The 26,036-nt window shown below is 36.4% G+C and overlaps 1 protein-coding gene across 2 annotated transcripts in view; it reads right to left on the reverse strand.

The window, feature by feature from the left end:
* Positions 1–333: 333 nt before the first annotated feature.
* GABRG2 (gamma-aminobutyric acid type A receptor subunit gamma2) overlaps positions 334–26,036 on the reverse strand; it is a 155,728-nt gene continuing 130,025 nt past the window's right edge. The window contains exons 7-10 of one of the 2 annotated variants that reach the window (XM_004696769.2): positions 12,011–12,163; positions 6,446–6,651; positions 4,255–4,278; positions 334–2,847 (exon numbers count right to left, since the gene is read on the reverse strand). In XM_004696769.2, coding sequence (XP_004696826.1) covers positions 2,572–2,847; positions 4,255–4,278; positions 6,446–6,651; positions 12,011–12,163 — 659 coding nt within the window. In that variant the 3' untranslated portion in view covers positions 334–2,571. The remainder of the gene's footprint in view (positions 2,848–4,254; positions 4,279–6,445; positions 6,652–12,010; positions 12,164–26,036) is intronic. The other variant, XM_004696770.2, reaches the window with a different exon arrangement.

A 26,036-nucleotide genomic window follows, 5' to 3' on the forward strand; every position in this document is an offset into this window, starting at 1 on the left:
GGCTCAGAGAAACTCAGTGAGTTGGCCACTGGCATAAAAAGCATTGGGGTCCCACCCCTTCTTGAGAGGTCCAAATGCTTGATCACATCAAGTGAATTGAGGTACTGAGGACTTGAACTTTACTCTATGCTAGTTCTGCCTTCTTTTCTCCACTCTCCACTGCAAACACATACCTGATTATTTGAAGTGACCAAGGCCATTCTACCAAACACACAATCACAGGTTACAGCTAGGGATCACTGAAAGTGAATGCTGTAGTAGGGAATAACACAAGAAAACCAGGTCATAATGCAAGTCAAAGCAGTCCAACCAATTCACTGAGAAGTCATTATGTATGGTGAAGCAGCATTTTTATTGTAAAAGTCCACAGTTTAAGCAATTCCTTTGTGAAACGGTTTTCAAATACATAGACAGGAAACAGCTGATAATTAGTCAGGTTATATATAATAGTTATTTGTATTGCCAATACTAAGCACACATTGGAAAGCTAGCATTGCAAGAGTCCATATTATAAGACACATTTTGAATGAACAATAATAATGTATTTCTCACCATTAAAATTTGCCAGCAACTCTCCCAGAGTCAACATGTACTATCTTGACAGTTAACAAACAAGAAAATAATGAGCTCTATTTACATATATTTGAGGTTATATGCTAGAGCACTAGTATATTAAAAGGTTTGTAAAATCGACAGCTAGATGTGTTTCAAGATTCATCCAGATGACATGGTGATGACTTCAGTGGTATTACATTCGCAAAACCATTCTCATTCTGTACTGTTTCAGGATCTTGTATTAAATCTATGCTAGCAATGCTTTAGTTCTGACATAGAGCAATGATGGCCATAACGAATAACTGCCAGATGCCAGTTTCTAAAAATAAAGCTGTAGTATAAGTGCAGGAAGATGGGATTTGAATGCTAATATTTGAGACCCAGGATGATAGTTTCATTTAATGATGATGTGACCCAAAGAGGCTACTTCTCCATGAAAGCATTAATTTGTTTTCTCATCCTTGTATGATGGGACTTCAAAAATTTGTGAAAAACAATAGAATTGAAAGAATGGATTTTTTTCATGAACTTTTGAACTTTCCTTATATGAACTTCTCCATTATTTTAGTTAAAATATTATAGAATACTACAGTCTGAATAAAAATCGACTATTAATTTTGTGTGTGTTTTCCATATATATAGAATTGTGGATTTATCAGGGCCAGCTTATCTCCACTTCTGGGGGAAAATTATAAAAAACACAACTTTAATTATGCCCAGTAGAGTCATCTCTATACACAAACAGTAGACATAACATTGCTTTTTAAAAACAGCACTGTTTATATTTTACTTAAAATAAAATTTTTATAATAAACAATAATACCTACTGTTCTCTGAAGCCTTCTGCTTATTTGCTAAAGATATAGTATCCTTTGAAAATGCCTACATCACAAGATAAATCATTGGTTCCAAGTCAAAATAGAGAGATTCACCAAGAGTCCATGAGTGAATTCACATCGAACTACATTTAATGAGCACCAACCATGTGCCAGGCACTAGGCTAGGTGCTGAGGACCGAAAGAAGAAATGACAAGAAGTCTGCCCACAAGGCACTCACATCACTAGAAGCAGATCTTGAGATAAAGAATACATTTTATTATATGACCTATCATCTTAAGAGGAAGGAAAAACAACAGCAAACCTGTACAATTATTTTATATATTAGTTATGAAAATGGGCATATTTAAAGGTGGCAAATATAAATTATTTAATCTGTATTTCATTTAAAATGCTGTAGTATGTCATATAAAATTTTAAAATAAGCTATTCGAATCTCCATGCAGGAGGGTGAAGGCAGCAAAAATTTCTCCCTCTAATTGCAAACCCCAGACCTTATAATTATATTCATGTTTCTTTTATATCCCAAAGACACAAAATAAAAGACAATTCTTTATGATGATAACTTCAATCCATTTATTTTTGGTTGTAACGAGATGCATGCATTAAACTTGAAGCAGTCTAAGATATTGATATATTTACATCATTGTACATGTCATAGGATGAAAAATGTCTTCCTATCTTGGGAGAGAGGTGTAATAGATTTCTAGTCTAGGTTCTTACATTTAAAGAGCATTTGGATTATTCTCATGTAAGTATACTATTGATATCAGATTTATCACAACTTGACCCAAAATGAACATAAGGTACATTTCTTGTACCTTTTTTCATCTAATTGTATTATGAATCATGTTAGGATACCACCATTTTAAATATTCCTGGCTTTCACTATTTAAATATCTGTTCCTATATAATATCATATGTCAAAATTTCAAGGTTCTTGCTCTAGTCACACTTTGCCTTGCAGGTTCAAATGCAGCAAACATTGAAGTTCAAATTACAATAACCAAAGGAGAGTTGGGCCGAGACAATATGACATTAGTACAATTTACTCATAAAGACAAGAACAAATTCAGATCACAATTATCCTTATTGGATAGGATATTAAGTGGACTTAGAAATGACATCTTCTCTCCATGAAATTCAGTGGATAAGACTCATATCAATACCCTCTCTTCTTCACAGGTAAAGGTAGGACACCCAATAAACTAGATTGAACAAACAGAAAGCTGTGGGAAAGAAGATCCGAGCATAGGAGTCCATTTTGGCAATACGGATATGTATCCTCCCGTGTCTCCAGGCCCCTGTTCGGCAGTCTTCAAAACAGCAGAAGAAGCTGGCGCAGTCCTTCCCATCCAGACACTCATACCCATATTCTTCATCCCTCTCTTGAAGATGTGTAGCGTTGTTCATTTGAATGGTTGCTGATCGTGGGCGGATATCAATGGTGGGAGCCTGGGACAAGTGTAGGGAAGGGGAGGAAGAAGAGTTAGTTACACTTCATAGATCCTAGACTTTTGGTCCACAATATCACCCATGTGAATGATGACATCTGAAAATGGGTACTCAGGAAATTGCTATGACATCGTGATCTACAATGGTGAAATTGAAATCAGAAAGAGCACATTTGCCAATTTCAAATTTTGAGCTTAAGCAGTGCAGCTGAAAATAATACCACCAAGCTAATAGCTCTAGCAAGAATATTGAACACCAGAAAAAAACAACAACAAAATAATTTTAATTTAAAAATTCAAATCAAACAACTACATGGCACTTTATTCTAGTAGCTGGTAGGTATGAAGTTAGAAATATGAAGGCATGTAATGGTGTTTCATGTGAGTAAGACATAGAAATAAAAATGCATCCATTTCAAAACCAAATTTTTATCATGCTTACTTTTAGGCAAATTGTAAACTCTATTACACTGAGCAATATAATATTAATAGAAAAATATTTTTTATTTAAAATTCAAAACAAAATGAAGAACTAAGTACAAAAATTCATAGAAAATTGGCAGTTAATACCATAAAAATCTGATTTTTTTGTTTTGTTTTAAGGGCATATAATGTTTGACATAACATTAACCAACTTGAGATGCAGAATGTCAGCTTACTTATGAATAAAATGTTACACAAAATATTACTGCCTAAATGTCACTCTTTTTATCAGTTAAGAAGAAGCTAGTAGCAATTAAATGCATGCTAGTCTCATCTTTGCTACCAAACCAATTGTGAAATTGCAATAAAATTAATAGATTTAGTAAATGTTGATTTGGATGACTATGTTTTTAGGCTAATATAAATATACATACTTGTATCTCTGAAAAAATGTATCTGAGTTAGAAATGCACGTGTCTAGGCCTAGTGATCACCTCTGAAGTAAAGGATAAGTGTTTTAACTTAAACATTTTCAAAAAGAGCTTGATTCTTATAGGACTGAAAAGTAGAGTTCAGAGTATCAAATCTACTTATTACAAAACAATCCCATCTTAAGTTAGTATTAACAGTTACTTTTTTAATCCTAAAGGGCAGGTGTACTGGTGAAGCTAGTGCAAGTAGGTCCCATGTTCATATGAGAATCATCATCAGTCCTGGCTTTGATGTTTAAAAAGGGTATCTTAACTAAGGATGTTCTACAGGGCTATATAGTATTGGAACTTCATGCAAGTCCAAAACTTCTGTGGATTAGCACAATATGGATGAATCAGCTGTCAATATCTATAAAACCTATAATATCTTGCATGTGTTTTCTCTAGTAAAATATTTAAATGTTTAATCATAAATAAAAACAAAACACCATGTAAGCATTAATAGTTAAATTCAGCAGTTGCATGCAGTGAATTTCCATTCCAAAACATTATACCTTGAAGGAAAACATCCGAAGAAGCTTTGGGTTTGTAGACAGAAAAGAGAATCGCATTTAAAAAATAAATAAAAATTAAAAGAAGAAAATAAGTTAAAAGAAAAAAATAAAAGAGAGACAAAATAAGATAAATTAAAATACATTTGAAACCATAGTAAATGAATTGAAATTATAAACACAAAAGGACAGTACTGAGCCTAGGATAAAGTATATACTTAAAGTCATAAAATAAAATTTTGTGATTTTTTAAGAGAAATTTTCATTAAAATTATTCAGAATTATCTGACTGTAAAAGCCAGTGATGTTCAATTGTAAGAGTATTAGTACTTGTTCATAGTACTAATATTATGATTACTTTTCTAATTATCATCAAAGAGGCCTCAATAGGTGAGTTTTGACAAATTTGCCAATAAAAATTTTGTTACTTACTAAAGACATACACTCTTGCCAAATACAAAAGGAAATTCATTATCACTGAATGCACATCAACGCCTACCAACTCTACCTAGGGTGTTGGAGGCTTTGCATATCTTTACAGCCTCATTACTTCTTCCTTAGAGTCTTGAGGGTTGAAACCACCACCTTGTAGTCAGAACTGCAATGCTCACCTAACAGCGCCACCAGTTAATTTGGATAAATTACTTAATAGGCTTCAAAGACTGGCTAAAATGAAATTTCTTTGCGGCTCAAATTAAAAAAAACATCCTTTAACTTCTTTTTCCACGGCTTCCTCTTTATCTTCTGCCATCTGGATGGCCCTAGATTATGGAACCTAAGTCTTTCCATTTCTACAACCAGATCTACTCTTCAATGGCATACTTGTTGGAAGGAGTCAAATAAGTTTTTTTCCAAATAATTTGTCCAAGCTTTCTGGGAGCAAGTAATAACGCCTACTGTGAACAGAGTCATCTTCTCTGGAGACAATGAAATCAAGAGAGGAGTAGGGACGACACATGAGAAGTAACAGGACAAAGAAAAAGAAGACAGAGAAGATGGACCGAAAGCAGAAAAGTCGACAAGGAGAGGAGGGGCTGCACAAGGCATAGTAGATATTTAAAACATCAAAGACAAGCATTTAAAAACAACCACGGATACTGGAGCGTCTTTCTTTACCTTTACTAAGTATTGCATTGAAAACCGGTCACTTGTATAACTTCACAGAGGTTTCCACGGTTGAATTGAAATATAACTTAGAATCAGGAAGACTCCCTGATCATAAATCAGTCCCCAGGGTCGTAATTTACAAAGGTAGCTACTCATGAAGTCTTCAGGATGCTTAGAGCAGAAGCCCAGGAAAGACCAAGTCAAGAACATAGGGACAACTCTTCATCTTCTCTCGGAAGTACATTAACCATTAAAGTGATGGGACTGCCTGTGACCCCGGTATGTTGTTCTACTAGAGAACATCAGCAGTAAAATACAATTACTTTACACAGGTAGGCTCTGTTAGAAGTTCAGTGGCAAACTGAAGTCATCTTACCTGTTTCCAAATCATGCGGAAACTAAAATCAATTCAGCATGAGAAATACATGTATCGGTATCAACTATTACCATTAGCTACAAACGATGAGAGCTTCCATGTGCCCCAAACTCCATAATATGTTTTACCCCCATGAGCACATTGCTTTTTCACAGGAGCCCCATAAGATGCATTTTTGGAATAACCATTTCATATTTGAGAGACCTAGAACACAGGGAGGTTAAGTAACTTTCCCAAACCATAGGTGAGCCATGTCCCTTCATAACACATCAGATACATTCTCAGTATGAAACACATACATTTTTTCACACCAGTGTGTGCACACATTCACACATACAACACATTGCATCATTTACATAAGGGTGGCCATGCTTGAAAGTTCAAGAACCTTTGTCTTGAACACCTTGGCTGAAAAGTTTAATGTAAAGAATTAGTGATTTTAAAATACTATATTCAAGGTAGCAGGACAACGGAAATTAGTAAAAACTATTCTAATAGTATCCGAGATGCATTTCTCAGGAATAGCTGCCTTCCTCTCTCCATAATGCATGCTCATGCTCACACTCACACTCACACTCACGCTTTCAGTTTCATCTGGATGCCAGAGAGCTGAAGCTTGCCCTGCAGATAAGTTAACACAGAGCAAATCCAATCAAAACCAAGTGCTCTTTCTATATGATTATCACGGAATCAAAGGGAAAAAATACATACAGGGTTTTTCTTCTTTTTGTCTTTTTCCTTGCTTGGTTTCCGGTTGCTAACAAAATAATGTAGGGTGCCATACTCCACCAAAGCAGAGAAGACAAAGATGAAGCAAACAGACACAAAGAGATCCATCGCTGTGACATATGAGACCTTGGGGAGCGATTTCCTGGCAATGGTGCTGAGGGTGGTCATTGTCAAGACAGTAGTGATACCTGAATAGAGGGAAAATAGAGCAGATTGTGTGAGAACACCGCCAAGCGGAGTAACGTGGCCTCAATGCAACAGAATTGGGTTTGTAGTTTTTCATAGGCAACCTCAATACTTGAAAAGAAATTGTTCTGGGTTGAATTGTGCTCCCCAAATTAGATGTTGCATATCCTAACCCTATATGGGTGGGTGTAATTCCATTTGGAATTAGGGTTTTATTTATTATGTTGATGAGGAAATATCAATATAGAGGGTGTTAGAAACTAATCTTTGTTTAGATAGAAGATAGCCAAATAAGTAGAGAAATAAGTATATATGCAGGAAGATAGACGCTGGACAGGGTAAAGATCACCAAGCAACTAAAGAAATGAAGCTGAAAAGTGGCAAGGATTTCTGCTAGAGTTTACAGAGAATGAAAGGCTTGTGTTTGTTTTTGAGCAAGTGCCCTACATTTAGATGTTTAGTCTCCTAAACTTTTAGGAAATAAATTAATGTTGATTAGAAATAGCTACTTGCGGTGTTTCTGCTAGGAGACCCATACTGGAAGCAGCATACTGGAAGTTACTCCTTTCTATTATGCACCAGCCACCGCTGCAAGCACCAGATATACACTGAAAACTAAAATCGACATGTCACCTGCTCTCGTCTCTCGTATGCATTATGTTTTCATGGGAGAGATACACTATCAGTTAAGTATATACATATTTTTAAAACATATAGTTGCAAAAGTTGGTGTGTGCCATGTAGAATAGTGGTAATGATAAGCATTGAGAATGATGAAAGGAGGCTTCTTTGAGGAAGTTACGTTTAAGATGAAGCTCAAAATCTGCAAACATTCCAATTGTTTTCCTACTAAAACAGGAGAGTACTTAAGGGAGGATTCTGAGAAAGGGAAAGTTGGCCTCTCCATTGGCTTGCTAGACTACTTGTCAATGGGGAGGGACAGACTAGCTGAGGTGATATTAGTTAAATAGGTGTTACGAGGAGGGCTGAGAACACTCATGGAAAAATTCTGAATCCTTCTTATATATTATGCAGCACATATAAAGGGTTTGTATTTTACTCAAAGTGCAAGTGGAAATTATTTAGAAGCGCTAACCAGAGCAGGGAGGCCCACTGGCTGCATCATGGACCACGCAGTGAGTCGCTAACCACAGTGCCAGGGGCAGGGCTACCCTGAGGTAAAGCGCTGCTGTGAGTCAGAATCAACTTGACGACTGTGCGTTTGGGGTTTTTAGGAAATGGAAGAAGTGGGTGACATGGTCTGATTAATACAAAGTTTTAGAGCTTTGTACAATGACAGTATCTTGAAAGTAATGTAATAACTAACATTTCTCAAAAATGTTCTAGTCCAGGTATTCTGCTAAGCACATTAAAAACAAACACAAACAAACTTATTGCTGTTGAATAACCAGCTCTTAAGCAAGTATGCTAATATGTATCTCTCCCATAAGAGTGGATGGTGGGTCAAAACCAGAAATCTTTGGATAAGCCATGGTTGATTAAGCAGTGTGTGCTGAGGGCTCTTGTCAAAGACATACAGTGTGTTGTATCTTGGGATCTTCCCAGCTGGCGTGTTCATCTTGGTTTTATATGTCAGAAAAATAAGTCTGACGGATTAGCTCTGTCTTCAATAGTCAGGAAAGAAGAAGGATTTGAATATAAAACTAATGTCTGGAGACAAAATGCCTTATTTTACCTATTGTCAGGTAAACTGGTCCTCCCCAATGTTTTTTTAATGACAGGAAACAGCTAAGACAGCCTATATGATTCAACCAGGGAACAATCGATGGCTTTCCTTCCATAGAAGCTGTGTTGCCTTAATTTAGTGTTAGAAAAAGTTCTGGGCAGTTCTGCCCTAATTTAAGCAATTTATCAGTATTAATATGTCATTAATAATGAATATAATTATTATATCAATTCAATATGATATTAATATTAATAGTCTTATATTCCACTTTCCTCTGTTGGACAATATCGTTTAAGGCCAAACATTTCTTACCCTTCTATCATTTGCACTCATGACTGGTAGCATTGTTTCCCTTCCATTACTGCCCTTACCATTTCTAGCTTTCTGGTTTACAGTTCTGATGCGGATTGAGAGGGTGAGGGTCCATCATTTAATACTGCTGGCCAAAATGTTTCCCAGGGGTAATCTGCTTCCCCGAAAGCTAATTGGCCTAAAATGGAAGCTCAGGAGGAACTCAGAGGACTAAGAATCAGGAACCGGTTCGTGAGGAAAATGGGGGTGGGCGGGGAAGCCTATAAAGCAGAATGGCTGTTGTTATTTCTCTTTAAGTCCTACAGCTTGTAGTGTTGTTGCTAAGAGCTGAAATCAACACCAGGATACCAAACAAAAACAAGACGTGAGTAACTGGTAGAGTATGTAAATACATATTTTAAAATAGTATGTGTTTTCTGAATGTCTTAAATTATGAACCCTCAAAGTCATTTTGGAAGGTTTTCAGGGACCCACGTAGCTTTAAATTAGGTAATTTAATCTTAATAACAAGTTTCTTGAGTTTATTTTGTGTATGTTAAATTCTATACAGAAAAAGAGTACAAGTGTAGGTGAAATGGAAGACGAAAGTTATTTAAGGGACGTATAGTTTTGAAAGCCACAGCCTTTTTCCTGAGCTATTTTTTATTGATTGTAGAGTCCTCCCACATGCTCTTCTGATCTCAAGATTCTGGGACTCTTGTGTGGATTCCTGCCTACATATGTTGAGGGGTGGATTTCCCAATGAGCAAGGTAAGCATGGACTAAGATGCTTACTTCCTAATCTGCAGTGATCAGTTTACTCCAGGACAGTAAGTAAGCACAAATAAGTCCATGCTTACCTTGCTTACTGGGCATTATCTTCCCATCATTGATTATTCATTTCAATAGAGGTTTTGATTCTATAATAAAGTGCTGTAAGAAAGACAGATGAAAGCCATGTCTAGAGGCAGAAACTTTGAAATGTGGTAAAATGTGAAATTATTTACTACCAATTAGCAAATAAACACTAATAAATTCTGTTTGCCTTGCTCATATGGCAGTTTGACACTGGGATACAATGTGGGTCTGAGGGACTGACATATATTGTCATGGTGGGACCTTGAGAAGGTTTGAGTTTTTCAACTTCAAAGAGAAAAAGAGAACCAAACAACAAATAAACTAACTGATAGGGTTCTTGTGGATATTTAAATTACCTAGCATGCATCACGTTGGAGTTTCAACAAATGCAAGATATTATTAACACTTATTTCAAAGTAAAATTAGTCTGCTTGTTTAAAAAAAATGCACAAAATAACCACTTATCTTGGGATATCTATGCATTTTTTAATGTAAGCATTTATAGTTGTACCTAATTAACAGTTGATATTTTTATGGAGAAATTAAACCCTAAATTGGTATCTTGAGGTGCATTACCTCTTCAGCCCTTAAGCCACATTTGGCATAAGAACAATGAAAATATCATTATCTGTAATATATACACCATGGATAAATTAACTTAAAAACTCTGGCAAGTAATAGTTCAGGGGAAACAAATTCTGATATATAGATTAAACATTGATCTTACAAACCAGGAAGATGTTATTTGGGCTACATAGAATGTCATTACAAACATGGAAAAGTAGACTGCAGGAGGATGGCTTTATGTTGATCTCAGGTGTCTGACCTGAACCCCAATGAGGAACATTAAGCATTGGACTGTTAACCACAGTGCCGACAATTTAAACCCACCACTGTTCCTTGGGAGGAAAATGTGCTTGTCCCCATAACGACTTATGCTGTAGGATAGGATGCCCAGTAGGATGGCTCCATAAAATGTTCCCAGACTGAAATTTCTATGGGAGCAGATTTCCAGGTCTTTCTCACTCACAAGAGCTACTGATGGGTTCAGATAACTGACTTATAGGTTAGCAGCTGAGCTTTTAACAATTACTCTACCAGACTTTTTGATCAAAGACTAGGATTTTTTTTTTTCTTTTTTGCTTAGAGACCTCATCCTTAGTTCTCAACTCACATTCATTCTTTCTTACACCATGTTCCTTTTGCAGTAAGCAAATGAGCCAATGAATGAAATGACCTACCACAGCATCCATGGTGGGAGTTTGACAAACATCAATTGTGGTTCAAGAAGAAAAATAGAAGTGAAATATTTTCCTTAAAATATTTTGTGAGTGATGTAAAATTGAATGTCTCACATTGATTCATTTACACAATCCATTTATAAGAGCATACGTTAATTGAACAATCATTGAGGAAACAGTTATTGAACCAAACACTGTGCTAAAGATGAAAAATGCATTTACATTTTGATGTTTGAGACAGACAGCTAAGCATCTGATGCAATACATTCTAATAATAGTGACAAGAAATAGTCCTAAAGTAATAGTTTCAGTATATTTAGGGTTTGTTTCAGCATGTAGCCTTACACAAGACATAAATGTTAAATAGTGTACGGCATTATTTAATGTTAACACGGTGTATGGAATATAACAGGAGAAGTCAAAATAACTTCATTTCAAAACAGATGGAAAACTAAATTAGGTTTGGAATAGGGCAGATATGCAAATGATGTCCTTTTTCTTTTATTTCCCTTTCTCCTCAATAATCACTTCTACCCTCCGATTTAATAACTTGTTACATAAAATAAATATAACAGCTAACATTTCTAAGACTTAATATGGCAAAGAATACCTTATTTAGCCTTAGTAAAATCTCACAGGGTTAGCATAGGAAATTAAATGTATTTCACACATAAGGAAAACTGATTTAGAGATATCAAAGGGAATTTTTATCATTATATGTATATGTGGGGTAAAAATTCACATTTCGTGCCTTTATTTAACCAATTTTGCCATAACAGAAATTATACAAGGGGCTGGCTAAAACAAAGAGATATTTTATATTTTCATTGTTTGGGAAGTTATATATGGGAATTTAAGGTGCTAGATCTAGAATAAGACTTTTTGGCCACTCTGGAGGAAGACCCTTGTTACTTTCAGCTCTGCTCCTTGGTGATATAGATACATAATAGATAGATAGATGATAGCTAGATAGCTAGCTAGCTAGATAGATAGATGATAGACAGATATATAGAGAGACTTTTAAAAGTTCATAGAATATTCCATTATCTTTTTATTTCCTTTTTCCATGAACTTTGGAAGCCATCTTGTATATAATGTTAAAAATACATGTAAAACACTTAAATTTATTAATTAGAAACTAACAGAAAGCAAAAAAAAAAGCACTGGCATTTCATAGAAATTGTTGGCAGGATTTAAAGCAAATCCACTTACTGAAGAAAATAAGTAATTGTATTGGGTACTTTATATATTTTGGAATCAACATCAGAAAGGCGTGTATCTCACCTAGAGATGTTCTTGCTGGCACTGCATCTTTATTAATCCAGAAAGACACCCATGATAGGACCACGATGAGTGTGCAAGGGATGTAGGTCTGGATGGTGAAGTACCCCATTCTTCTGCTCAGCTCAAAGTAGACAGCCATGATCACATAATCTCCTAAAACAGAGAAAAGATAACGCATGACATCCTACCAAAAACTGGTGTGCATACTTTTAAATTGAGAGTTTTATCTCAGTGCAAAGGATCTCTGGAAGCACAACAACAATGAAAGAGTGACTCCTTAGTGATTTGAGCCCACCAGTTAGTTCGTGGGGGAAATCTGGGACAGGCTGATGTAAACATTTACAACTTGTAATCTATGGGGCAATTCTATTCTGACCCCTATGATGGGGTAAAAGTTCCACATAAATGCTGAAGACGAATGTGTGCATAAGTAAGTGTGGTGAAGAAGGCTGATGGTGCCGGACTATTGAGACCTATAGCGTCTGGGGACTTAAAGGCTTGAAAGTGAACAAGTGGCCATCTAGCCCAGAAGAAACAAAGCCCACATGGAAGCAGCACACCAGCATGTGTGATCACGAAGGGCCGAAGGGACCAGGTTTCAAACACCAAAGGCGTGTGTGTGTGTGTGTGTGTGTGTGTGTGTGTGTGTGTGTATCATATCATCGTTAATTAGGGTGGCTCGTGATGGGGACCCAATGCCCATCTGTAGACAAGTGGACATACCTTGCAGAGGGATATTGGGGAGGAGATGAGTCACTTAGGGTTCAGTATAGCAATAATGAAACCCACAACCTTCCTCTAGTTCTTAAACGCTTCCTCCCCCCAACTACCATGACCCCAATTCTACCTTGCAAACCTGGTTAGACAAGAGGATGCACAGTGGTACAGATGGGAACTGGAAACGTGGGGAATCTAGGACAGATGAATCCCTCAGGACCAGAGGTGACAGTGGCAATACCGGGAGGGAAGGGAGGGGGTAGAAAGGGGGAACTGATCACAAGGATCTACATATAACCTCCTCTCTGGGGGATGGGCAACAGAAGGGTGGGTGAAGGGAGACGCCGGGCAGTGTAAGATATATATATATATAATAATAATTTATAAATTATTAAGGGTTCATGAGGGAGGGGGCAGTGGGGAGGGGGGAGAGGGGAAAAAAGGAAAAAGCGAATTCCAGGAACCCAAGAGGAAAGCGAATTTTGAGAATGATGAGGGCAACAAATATATGTGTGCTTTACACAATTGATCTATGTATTGTGATTAATTGTATAAGCCCTGATAAAATGATTTTTTTTAAAGAAAATAATCCACTGGGGGGAAAAAAAGCATGTTTGGCGTCAGAATAAATACAGAAGGATGGCCTCTAGAGGCATGTCTGACTCCTGCCGCAGGGCACTAGGTTAGACCCCCATGCTTTTTATCCTAGTCACTATGAGTCAGAATTGATTTGAGGGCAATAGGATTTCAAACAAAGGGTATGACATACATATTATTACGTGCTTGATGATTTACCAAAGGATAAGATTTCAACCCCAAGAAGCCCCTTGGAATAAATGCCGAGTAATTTGTTTCTGAAATTCTGTGGAGCACACTCTGTCCTGACATACATGTATTAATCATAATCCAAAAAGATTCAACGGCAATTGGTTTTCATCATTTATTTATATTTTAGAAGAAATATACGTGGATAAACAAAACAAGCAAACAAACAACAGACATTCTTAATCGAATGCTTGTCTACATAAAAGTACTGTAACAACTGAAGATAAAAATGTTCACCATAATAATCACCATTTCTTCTTTGTGGTGTTTTTGTCCTTGATATCTGTTCTTATTAAAGCACAGAGTATAAATGACTTTGTTTGATGGGACAGCAGAGAAGAGCCCTTCTTTACAGTTCTTATCTCACTTGCAATAGATCTTTAGGTTTGCAACAATTTCTTGTTCTCAGGACCTCTACTTAAACCATGGGGGACTATCCTGGTACTTGACATTAATCAATGAGTGTATTACTTAGAATTCATAGCCAAGCTCAATGCTAAACCATATTTCTTTCTTATTGAATTTTTATTGAATCAGATGCTTTTCCCTTTTTGAAGTGCCTTCAGTTTGTTATTGTTCATTATTACATCTGTCTTTCCTACTGGATTTTAGCTGCTTGAATTAATGAACAGTGCCAATTTTATCCCACTATTGAATCACCGCTAATCAGTGTATATATTGCTTGATTCCAAATACATAAGCAAGAAATGAATGAATGCAATTACAAATTTTAGATGAAAGACAAAAAGAAAACACACACAGAAATCAATAAAGAGTGTTCTGAAACATTTGGATCAAAATAGAAATCTCTGTAGATAACCCAGAGAATACACTAATAAAAATACTAAGAATTAAAATAATCATTACATAGCTATATTTTTATGTTTACTATATACAATAAGTTTTTAAGTTTACTATACTTTGAAATTTCTGATCTTTTGAAATAATGATTTACAAGTTGCTTTTAAAATCTCATACCATTAATTTTGTATGACTTCCAGTGAAATTTCAGATTTAAAATTTTGAAGTTGGAAAACATATTATGGCAATATAACCTAGTTTTTCTAAATTTCTGTTTTCTTTATCTTTTGAGAAAGCCAGGTTCACAATGAGAAGTAAATAAATGAGCTCATTTTTCAAATGTGTCTTTTTCCTTTATGAAATTATATTTTGCTCTAAAACAAATGGATAATTAAATCCAAATCATGTGTTTTAGTTTAATTATTTGGCTTCGTGCCTGTACTTCTCTATGTATGAGGCTGATTTAGAGTTGATTGAACGAAAGGTGTTCTAGAAGCCACACTCAGTGTAGACTGATATAGCTGGGTGCATTGTCACATGTATGCCAGTTCCTTTCCTCTCAAGCTGTACCCCATCTTCTTCCAAGTTGCCCAATATCACTGGATACTCTTTGATGAGTAAAGATTCTCTCCTAAATCTGTAATGTTTCCTGAGTGGGCTAATGAATTCCTTCTAACCTCTATTTGATGGAGTGATTTACTCACACTTGTTTGAGTAAGGCTTGGCTAAGGCAAGGATAGTGACCATTGACAATGGTCAATGCACCTCCAACGGAACACCCACTGCCTCCAAGGCCAATTGTTGGTAGTTGCCCTTGAGCTATGTGTTCTTGGTTGCAACATTTATGGCATCTCTTCAGTGGACCCACAGGCTGGATTCAAACTGCCAAATCTTCAGGTTAGCCACCAAACACATACTGCTTTCACCACCAAGTCTCTTCAAAATACAACTTTTTTTTTGCAATTATTCCTGAAAAGGTGAAAGTAGTAATGTTTGTTTGTTTGTTTCTGATGATAACTCCGTTTTGGTTAATTCCATGATACCGTGTTATTGTTAGGTGCCATTCATCAAGTCCATTCTGAACCCATAGCAACCCTACGTACGACGGAAAAAACAATCGGCTGTCCTGCACTATCCGCGCAATCGTTCCTTTGCCAAAGCCCATGGTGGCAGTAATTCTCTGCATTCATTTCTCAGAGTACGGCTACTTAATGTCCCACTGCTTCAAAAATTAGTTTGGTCTTTGTTTTTATTCTAATTTAGATTAGGGCAGAGATATTTTGAATTAGAATATCCTTAATTCGAGTCTAATTTAAAATAGAGAAAGGATGGCAGACTTTTAAAGACTAAAAATGGTTGATTTTCAATTTGACAAGACACCGATTAATATCCATCTTCTTTATTTTCCCATGTCTTTGATCAGAATATCAAAAGACGATATAAGCTCCCCTATGTTAGGGGAAAACAAAACCCAAAAAATCAAGCCATGAAAGAAAGATATACTTCTGTAAGTGATACTATTTTGTGATTCTTTCCCTCTGATTTTTCAAGTCTCTGAGAGTTTTCCGCACATTTTAAATGTGTATAAATCAAAGTTTACAATGCATACCATTTAAAATAAATCAAAAGAACCTTAGCAACTTCTTTACTCCCGCTGTAAGTAAATGAAAATCTACACCTTGACCTTAATGAGCTAATTTTTTTAAAGGTGAATTCTAATTAGGCATTAAGTTAACAAGATGATTATCTTAATGTAATTCTCTGCTTTCCCTTAGGTCAGAGTCTAAACTTCTTTGGCCTGCTTATCTATCAATTTCTATTATAAGGTAATAGCTTTGGAACATCTTTCATCTTTAGCAGTAAATCCAAAGCTTTGCTACCACTGGATTATAGATTCAAACTTGGAAACAGGCCATTTAAAAGCAAAGCGGTTTCACAGTGTCAGCCTGATGCCAGTCTTATCTTTCAGGCCACATCGCTTTTTGTATACTTAAAAACTCTAGGGCCGAGGAGCCTATAAAATCAAATCCTCTTAAAGTACCGCATCAGTGATTCCTGAAGCCTCAAAGGTTTAAATGCCAACCAAGTCCAAAGTGGTTATTTCAGCCGCTTCAAATTCATTCAATTGATTCATCTTAACATAAGCTATTTAAAGTCATAGTTTATAGATTAGTTTGGCCCTGCTTTTGTCATAATTTGGAATGCAAAACACAGGCAACAATGGAAGAGAAAAGTAATATAATTTAAAATTACATCCAATAATAATGTCCATCTTTTTTTTTAAGCTTGAATTTTTCAGACTTAGGAAGAGATGATCAACATTAGTAAAAAATGATGTTTTTAAACAGTGATATTAAATTGCCATGAAAACACTTTTTACATCTTATGCTGATTTAGGTTGTTCAGGCTTTAATTTAAAAATGAAATACTTTTAAACTTTAAATCATTCAAGTTTTTAGTCTTCATTGAGTCCCTGAAATAATAAAAAGGATGATTTTCTAGCTTAGTTATGGGGTCCACTATGAGCACCCACTAGTCTGAAGGGCTTCCTCTCAATAGGTGAAAAACTTTCAGGAAGATGAAAAAAACTAAGAGTCAGATATACTTTCACCTATTTCCTCTCTCATCATCCTAATTTTTACTTAGTTGTATGCTTACAGGTAGACTCTGAAAGTGTCCCCAGGTGATAGAGTAGATTGAATAGGGTTTTCTTGACACTAATCTTTATGGGAGAAGGTCAACAGAGCTTTCTGCCATGAGCCACTGGGTGGGGCTGAACCATCAATCATTTGATTAGCAGCCAAGCACTTATCCATTGTGCCACCTAGGTGCCTAATTTTTCTCTTATTCAATTCAAATATAATAATAGAGTTTGTACTGTTTGAGTAGGTTCCATTTGGATGCATGCTTATGTTATACTGTGCTTTAGACTCATTTTTCTATTATCTTCATTATATAATTAAATAATTATTTTTAATCATCATTATGCTTAGAGCACTGTTTTAGGTAATGTGAAGATTAAGATGATCTATGGGATCTCACAGCTGCTTTTAAATTCAGAGGGTTAAATGGGACCACGGTGAAGGAATAGACTGTCCATTTTTGGGAAATTGGTCACTGAAAACCTTATGATTAGCAGCAAAACATTGTCTGCTATTAGAAACCTCACAAATAGCCACAGAACATTGTCATCAATAGTACCAGAAGATGAATATCTCTGGCTGGAAGGTTAAATATGATTCAGGAAGAGCTGTCTGCTCAAAGTAGAGATGACCATAATGATGTGTAAAGCCTTTGGGATCTTCCTGTACTGATGGGGCTTAACTCCAAATGAAAAGAAGTAACTGAAAACATATATTAATAGTTGAACCTTGAAGTGTATAAAGTATCAGTCTAGAAAAATTCAAGTCTTCAAAAATGAATGAAATGCACAAAAATAGATTCATAGGCATTAGTGCTGAAATAGAGAGGTATTATCCATTTTGAATCAGATAATCATAATCCAGAATGATACACTTAAGAGGAATGGTAGTGCATTCATTGTCAAAAAGGATATTTCAATGATAGGATAATATCTATTCAAATAAAAAGAAATTCAGTCAATACAACTAGTGTGCACCAATAATCCTACAAATTTATGCACCAACCACAAAAGTAAGTGATGAAGAAACAAATTGAAGAATTTCCCAACATTAATCATACATGCAATCAAGATGCAGTGATAATTACCAGTGAGTGGAATGCAAAAGTTGGAAACAAAGAGGATGGAATAATAATTGAAAGATATGGTTTGGTGATAGCAGTGAAGCTGGAGATCACATGATAGAATTTTGCAAGACCAATTACTTCTTTATCAAAATGAATCTCCTTTAGGTGGTTTTCTTAACAACATAACCTCAGTATAATTTCTGAGGTAGTTTATTGTGCCAACCTGGTTGATAAACACATGTGGGGTTAATTGAAAGGTGAAGGGATAAATGGCTCAGTGAGCCTCACCTTTCAAGTTCTTGGGTCTCTTGCTTTATGATGGTTGGACCAGGGTGCAGCTGCCTTAGCAGTTCCCTGCTTCAGCTTACAAGGCTGACTTCCTGCAAGACATCCCCAAGGCGAGGCCACATGGACCTACCCAGATGCAGCCCTGGGTGCTGGAGCAGCCGTGTGGAGACCCCTGCCAGCGCTAAGATATTTACACGTTCACTGACTTGACTTTCCTCCAGTGGTCGGCATCATTGGGTGTGTTTTGTGAGATGGAGGAGGGCTTTGTGGATTGGTGGAGGACATATGGGTTAATGTTGTGCTTGTGAGCTTGGGCAGCACTGGGTTGGGATGTTTTCTTAATCCACACTTATCCTTTATATAAAACTCCCCCTTATACATGAGTTCCTGTGAATTTGTTTCTCTAAAGTACCCAGACTATCACATATACATACATAGAAAGCATAGAAATCTCACTGACTACATCGGGCAAGCGACAATGGAGAATTCACTATCAATAGCTAAAATGAGGCAAGGACCAACTGTGGACACACTATCAATTGATTTTGTAAATTCAGGTTGAAGCTGAAGTAACATAAAAGAAGTCTATGAGAGGTAAAATATGACCTAGAGTAGATTCCATCCAAGTTTCTAAAACATCTGAAAAACAGATTTGACACTTTGAACATTAATGGCACAACACTGGATAAGCTATGGTATGAAACATCATATATGAAAAGACAAAGGTTATTTAAAAAGATAGTAAAGAACTAAAAGATCAAAGTGGATGTCAGAAGGCACTGCAACTTGCTCTTAATCATAGCGTAGCTAAGGCAAATGGAAGAAATGATGAAGTCAAAGATAAAGGATGTTAGCTTGTGGAACTAGTACATGGATCTAAAGGCAGCTGTGCAAAAAGAACTAAGGTATACTGTGTGACTTAAATTATGGAAAGGTCTGCAACAGGATTGTAACCTCTCATCATGCTGATTCAATCTGTGTGCTGAGCAAATAATCAGAGAAATCAGGTTGTATGAAGAACTGGGCATTGGAATTGGAGAAAGGTTTATTAACAGTCTGTGATATGCAGGTGACACAACCTTGCTTGATCCATTTTTTTCACGTAACCCATAAAAACACCAGAGGGCTTATTTATTCAAGGTAAAGGAATGGATTTTACTTGCATAAGATATTCGTGATATTATTCTATTATTTGAGCATTTTGGCAGGTCACATTTCCTTGGAATGGGTGCAAGTCTAGATCTTTCCCAGTCAGTTAGCCAATAGTTGTTCTAATTTTTCTAGGTCTTTCCCAGTCAGCTAATAACTGTTCTAATTTTTCAAGTATAGACAAGTAAGTGCATCTAGGACTTCACCAACCTGCTAAAACATACCAACTGGAATACTCTCAATTCCTGGAGCTGTATTTTTTCTGTATTGCCTTCAGTGCAGCTTAATCTTCTTTCAGACCATTGACTTTTGCTCAAATGCTTCCTCCTGAAATGGCTGTAGGCCGACCAGTACATTTTAGTACAGTGACCCTGTGAATTATTTCTATTTTATTTTGATGATTCCAGAAGCATTCAATATTTTTCCCATATAATCTTTCAGTATTCCAAATTGAAGCTTAACATTTGTCTTTAGTTATTTCAGTTTTAGATACGTTGAGCATTTTCTTCCCTTTAGTTTTCTAACTTTATATTTTTGCACATTTTGTACATGACATTTGATTTTATCTTCTCAAGCTGTCCTTTAAATTCCCTATTCACCTCTTTGACATCACAATTTCTTTCATTTGCTTTAGCTACTCTATGATTAACAGTAAGTTTCAAAGTCTCTTCAGACATCCACTTTGATCTTTTCTTTCTTGTCTTTTACAAACCTTTTACTTTTTTCAAGAACCATGTTCTTGATGTCGTCCCACAGTTCACCAGGTCTTTGGGCATTAATGTTCAATGTAATTAGTCAATTATTGAGATAATCTCCAAAATCAGTTGGGATACACTCAAGATTATATTTTGGCTCTAGTGAACTTGTTTTAAGTTTCTTCAACTTCAACATGAACTTACATATGAGTGATTGATGGTCTTTTCGGCAGTCAGCACTTGGCCTGGTTTTAGCTGCTGATATAGAGTTTTTCCCGTGTCTTTTGCCATAGATATAGTCAATTTGATTTCTGTTCATTCCATTTGAATAAGTCTATGTGTACAGTTTCCTTTTGTGTTGCTCAAATAAAAGGTTGTGTTAAGAAAAAGTCATTGGTTTTGCAAAATTCTATCATATGATCTCCAGTTTTATTTCCATGACCCAGACCATTATTTTCCAGCTACTGTTCCATCCTCTTTGCATTCCAATCACCAATAAAAATCTATGCATCTTATTTGCAAGTTTGAACAATTTCTGACAAAAGACATTGGTAGAATTCTTTAATTTCCTCATCACTATCTTTGATGGTCGCATAAATTTGATTCATAGTTTTATTAGTTGGATTCCTAGAAGGCATATAGATATAATCCTATCACAGACAGCATTTGTATTTCAAGTTATGTCTTAAAATGTCCTTTCTGACAATGCCATTTCTCTAGACTATCAATCTCAGTGTGGTAGTTACATAATAGGTTGTCAACTTGAGAAGGGATGGAGTCTAGACTCCTTTTGAGACATTCCTGTTGCAAGCCAGATGGCGCTATGCTGATGCAGCCAGAGCCCTTGAGCTGGAGGATCCACGTGTAGATCCATGCCAGTGTTGAGAGGCTCTTATCACCACTGGATACACAAGACTTTGCACTCACTGGTCTGTCATCTTTCTTCCTGAATTCTGTGTCATTGCATATGCTGTGTGAATCTGAAGAATTTATAGACTGGTAATGGATATATGGGCTAATGTCGAATTTATGGACTTGACGTGGACTTGGATGGGATATTTTCTTAATGCACATTTGCTCTTTGACATAAGTTCTCTCTTACACACATATGAATCTTCCTGAATTTGTTTTTCTAGTCCACCAAGACTAACACACTCAGCATAGTAAGCCATATGATTTTGTGATTAAAAATGGCCATTACCAGTTCACTTTAGCTCAGTAATGCATAGGATCGCGATCTTTATGTGTTCTATTTCATTATTGATGACATCAAATTTTCCTAGATTCAAACTTCATATATTCCAAGTTGGAATTATTAATAGATTTTCAAAGTGTTTCTTCTTACCTTGAGTTGTTCCCTATGAGCAAATGAAGATCCCAAATTCCCCATTCCCACAGGCTTTAATCCATTCACATCCCTTTAGGTGACTCCACGTTGAGAAAGCAGCTTCTCATCAGTCACATTTTGAGTGACATCTGAAGGGCCCATCTTCCCGTACGATCTCCGATAATGTTCTGCTTCCTTTCATTAGGCATTTAGTCTTTGAGATTCCATGTTTTCCATAAGGTTTTCAGCAGCTACTTCCTCTGAAGTGGGCAGTTGATTCCTTCTTTGTGATCTGTTCTAGTTTGGAAGCTCTGTTGAACTCTGCTCACTTTGAGTGATCTTGTGGCGTTTGAAATACCAGTGACATAGCTTCCAGCATCACAGCAACACACACGTCACCCACAATGTGTCACACTGACAGACAAGTGGTTGGATTATGATAGGCCCAAGATTCTAAGCCTCATTTTATCAATTTTAAATGTAGGTAATTTCTATTTATTTTAATGCGTTGACCTTCCCATAAGACAAAACCAAATTTGTTGCCTCAGCTACAGCCTATAACCTGGAAGCAAAACTTCTCAACATGCAACATTAGGCAGTAACTTTGAAGTAACCAACCACTGCCCAATGTCGCTGCCGCTTCTTCTTTAACATGTGTCCTTATAACATTAGTGTCTTTTGCATGTCCTTTGGAGCTGTTGTCTGACTTCCAGACAAGACACACTTTCCACCGTTAATGAATTACAAATAAATCTTAATGAATTCGTATTTAAATTTAATCTGTGGAAAATTTTATATCTAACACTACCTTTCAGATACTGAAAACTCATATGCCTGAAACACCAGTCTACCTGCTTCAGAAAGTAATGAAGAGCATTCCTCTTGTAGAATACGTTCAGATGAAATGGAAGCTCAATAGTTGCACAATCTCAAGAGAATGATGGGATTCTAAGTTCACAGAGTGAGCATTTGCTATTATCTCAGTTATCTGTGCTTATTATACACTCCTCTTTATTAGCACATTAGCTTCTCTTTCTCGCCGTTTGAAAACGTCACCACAAATACTTAGCTCAATGTGCCCTTTTGTAATGTGATTCATTATTCTGAGCCCATCATCAGAGTCTAAAAATGCAACAAAGGACTTCACCTTGGGATCTAAATAAATAAAATAACTCTTGCTCAGATATTCTCTAGTTGAAAATACAAATGAATACATTTTTTCACTTTGATCCATCCCAAAGGAGTACAATTTCCAAGCAAATTTAAGGTGAACTCATAAATATATGACTAGATATTAAAACATTTTTATATACAGACTAGTTCACAGCAGTATGAAATATATACAAATAGAGTTCTTGGATTCAAATTCTACAAGGTATAGGGAGTTGGTTAAGTCATGTAGTTTCTAAAATAGACATTCATATGTATTGTTAAGGCTACTGAGAACACTACATTTGCTAATGATAAAGAAAGTGTTTTGGAATCTTTCAGACACCACGTCTAGATGAGAGGAATTGCAGCCTCGTGAAGGGAGTTGTTCCACAAAATCGCTTCTATAATTTTTTTATGTAGATGCTCCCTTGGAGTAATACTCCCTGGCCTTTGCTAAGGAGCTATCTATCTAGCTAACGACTTAAATAAATGGGATTCACAGAGCTATCAGTGGATATCCAGCAAATTCTTAGAAAGTTTATAACAACTTAACCTCCAGTTAGACACGCTTCGAGGTGAGTGCTAGATGCGGAAAGATTAAATGATTTGTGGAGGCTGAAATTGTAACTGATTTTCCACACTGGACTTCTTAGAGCTGAAGTTTTGGGAAAAATATGACATGTGTTTCCTTTCTGACATAGAGACAATGAGATCACACTGCATGGTGGAAATTAATTGAGATATTCTTTTGTGACCTGTGTAAAGTGCAAGCTTTTCCAGTAAAAAAATCATAAATAGAAAATAGTAAAGGTACCATGACAAATGGTGCCTTTTGCAATGGACAGCTACTCATTCCAATTACTCAAAGAGAAAAGCGCGTTCCCTGAACAGTTGTTTCGCATCCACCAATTTAATTGGGGAAGAACAACCACAAAGAATGTCTGTAATAAGAAAGTGGTTCTTCCAAGCTGGTCAAAGTCTGCATGTGTGACATTAGGAGATCGTTTAAGTGAATCACTCTTATTTTCAGATTTTTAATATGACATAGAAACTTCACAGAATAATTGCAAGGACCAAGTCTGTAATTAACACAATTTTTGAGCATTTCTCGCATGCTGATGACCCTACCAAGTACTCTGTCCATCTAGATTTGTTTCAATATTATTATATATATTTTACTAATTATTATGTAAAATGCACCCTAATTTGTGGTAGGTAGATAATAAAGCATACTTCCACTGTTACTGAGTTGAATCCAATTCACAGTGACCCTAGAAGTTAGAATAGAATTGCTACCATAGGGTTTCCAAGATTACAAATCATGCATCTCCAATAGGGCAACTGATGCGTTTAATTGAAGACCTTGTACTTGGCGGGCCAGTGCTTACCTCACTATACACCAAGACGCCCTATGTTGCTTATAGCTACTTAAATTGGAATAGGCATCAAACCAAAATCTAGCTCTAAATTTAAGGTTGACACACTAATTTCCACTAATTCTGATAAGATAACAGATGTAATAAATTGAAAGGTACATGTTAGGAGGTTTTAATCTATGATTTATGGTCTCAAATTACAATGAGTGGATGTTGCCTGGCAGATCGCTGCAGCAACGGAGCTGAACATATTCAACCTATTCTGGTTCCCATATTACCAGGAGGCAAAAGTCAAACATGTCTCCATACTCCATCCTTTTTACCAGTTCTGATACTGAAAGTTCCTCCCTTGCCACTATGCATCTTTGCTGGGTTAATAATTCTTTGCAATGGCCACAGAGAACTCCTAGATAATACTCAAAAATAGGGACAATTAAAGGGGCCCGTTAGGGAAGCCAATAGATTACAAGTCTGTATCAGCAAATGTAGGATACACTTACTAGTCTCCTCAAACAGCAGCCACAACTCTCTCTCCAGTTCTTAGCCTCTCACCCACATGCTAGACATGTCTCTTTCTAGCCCTCAGTCTCTCAACTATATGATCCCTTGGCCTTGGCCTCAATGGGCACAGAAGTCATCCTCCCTGTCACTCTGTCCCAGAGTTCCATAGTCTTGAGACGGGTGAGGAGAAAATACCCAATAGTCTTGGCATTGCTCCTCTGAGTCTCCATGCCAAGTCTCTTATCCATCTGGTCTTGGTGATCTCTGACACTTGACAGATCTTGAATGTTCCTTCCGTGATTCGTGGGGTTTCTCTCTCTACTTCTGTTTCAAAGATGGCTCTTCCTTACAGACAAGGGAGGGTTAAATAAACTCACCAATCCTCTGTACTGGTGTTACACACACCCTATTCGCACAATCCCACACAACAAATGATGAACTCCTGCGTAAAGTCTTGGGTAAAAATGCCATGTAAGAAATTTCACCCAAATCCCCAAATAAATACTTTTTATTCTTTAGAGATATTTTTCATACAAATTTCCTCCTTAAATATGCCTTTAAGTTTTATTAACTATACTTTTAAGATAAACATTTTTCTCTTTTCACCACATATTCTATCTCAGTAATTATTTAATATTTTGCCCAAATTTGAGAACCACCGGAAATTAAAATGTTATAGTAGGAAGAAAATGAGGGAGAGGAAGGTACAGAAGGAAGAGGATATTATCTGGGAGCACTCTAAAAGCAATGCTTCTAAAAAGGTACTTCAGGGAGCATTGATTTCACAAGATACTAAAAATAATGGGCCTCTCAATTAGGAATATTTGATTTGGGTTCATAGTACGATACTCTACTCTCCAGTAAATTTGATGTCCCTATTAGCATAGATATGACTCTTCACTATGCATCTGTGTCTTTCACCTAGCATTTTCCAAACATATATGATCATGGCCACTACTTTTAAGAAAATACTTTTTACTGCCCAAAAAACATATATACAATAATACTTGCTATGAGATATATCTTCTTGATGGGGTGATGGGGTCCAGGAGGTGTAGGGGCAGGTACATATTTCCCTTCACCTCTTAACCTATTAAACAGGAAAATCTACTTTTGTAGAAGAATTGGGAAGAAATGAATACATTCTCCCACTGTCTACTTTACTTATTTCTCTCTACCATATTTGTGAGATTGGGAGAATTAACAACTTAGGTATCTCTTAGAGACATGGCAACGGTCATTTTCAGAGTATCATCGATAAACTTGTCTGAGTTAGTTAATTGTGCCAGCCTGGCCGATAATCACATGTGGGGCTAATTAAAAGGAGGAGGGATAAATGGGTGGTGAGCCTCGCCTTTCTAGTTCTCGGGTCTCTTGTTTTGTGATGGTTGCACCGGGTGCAGCTGCCTTAGCAGTTCCCTGCTTCAGCTTGCAAGATTGACTTCCTACAACACATCCCCAAGGAGAAGCTACATGGACCTATCCCG

This window comes from Echinops telfairi, unplaced genomic scaffold (genome assembly GCF_000313985.2).
Source record: "Echinops telfairi isolate 266 unplaced genomic scaffold, ASM31398v2 ScPeMD7_7469;HRSCAF=8507_0, whole genome shotgun sequence".
NCBI classification, from domain to species: Eukaryota; Metazoa; Chordata; class Mammalia; order Afrosoricida; family Tenrecidae; genus Echinops; species Echinops telfairi.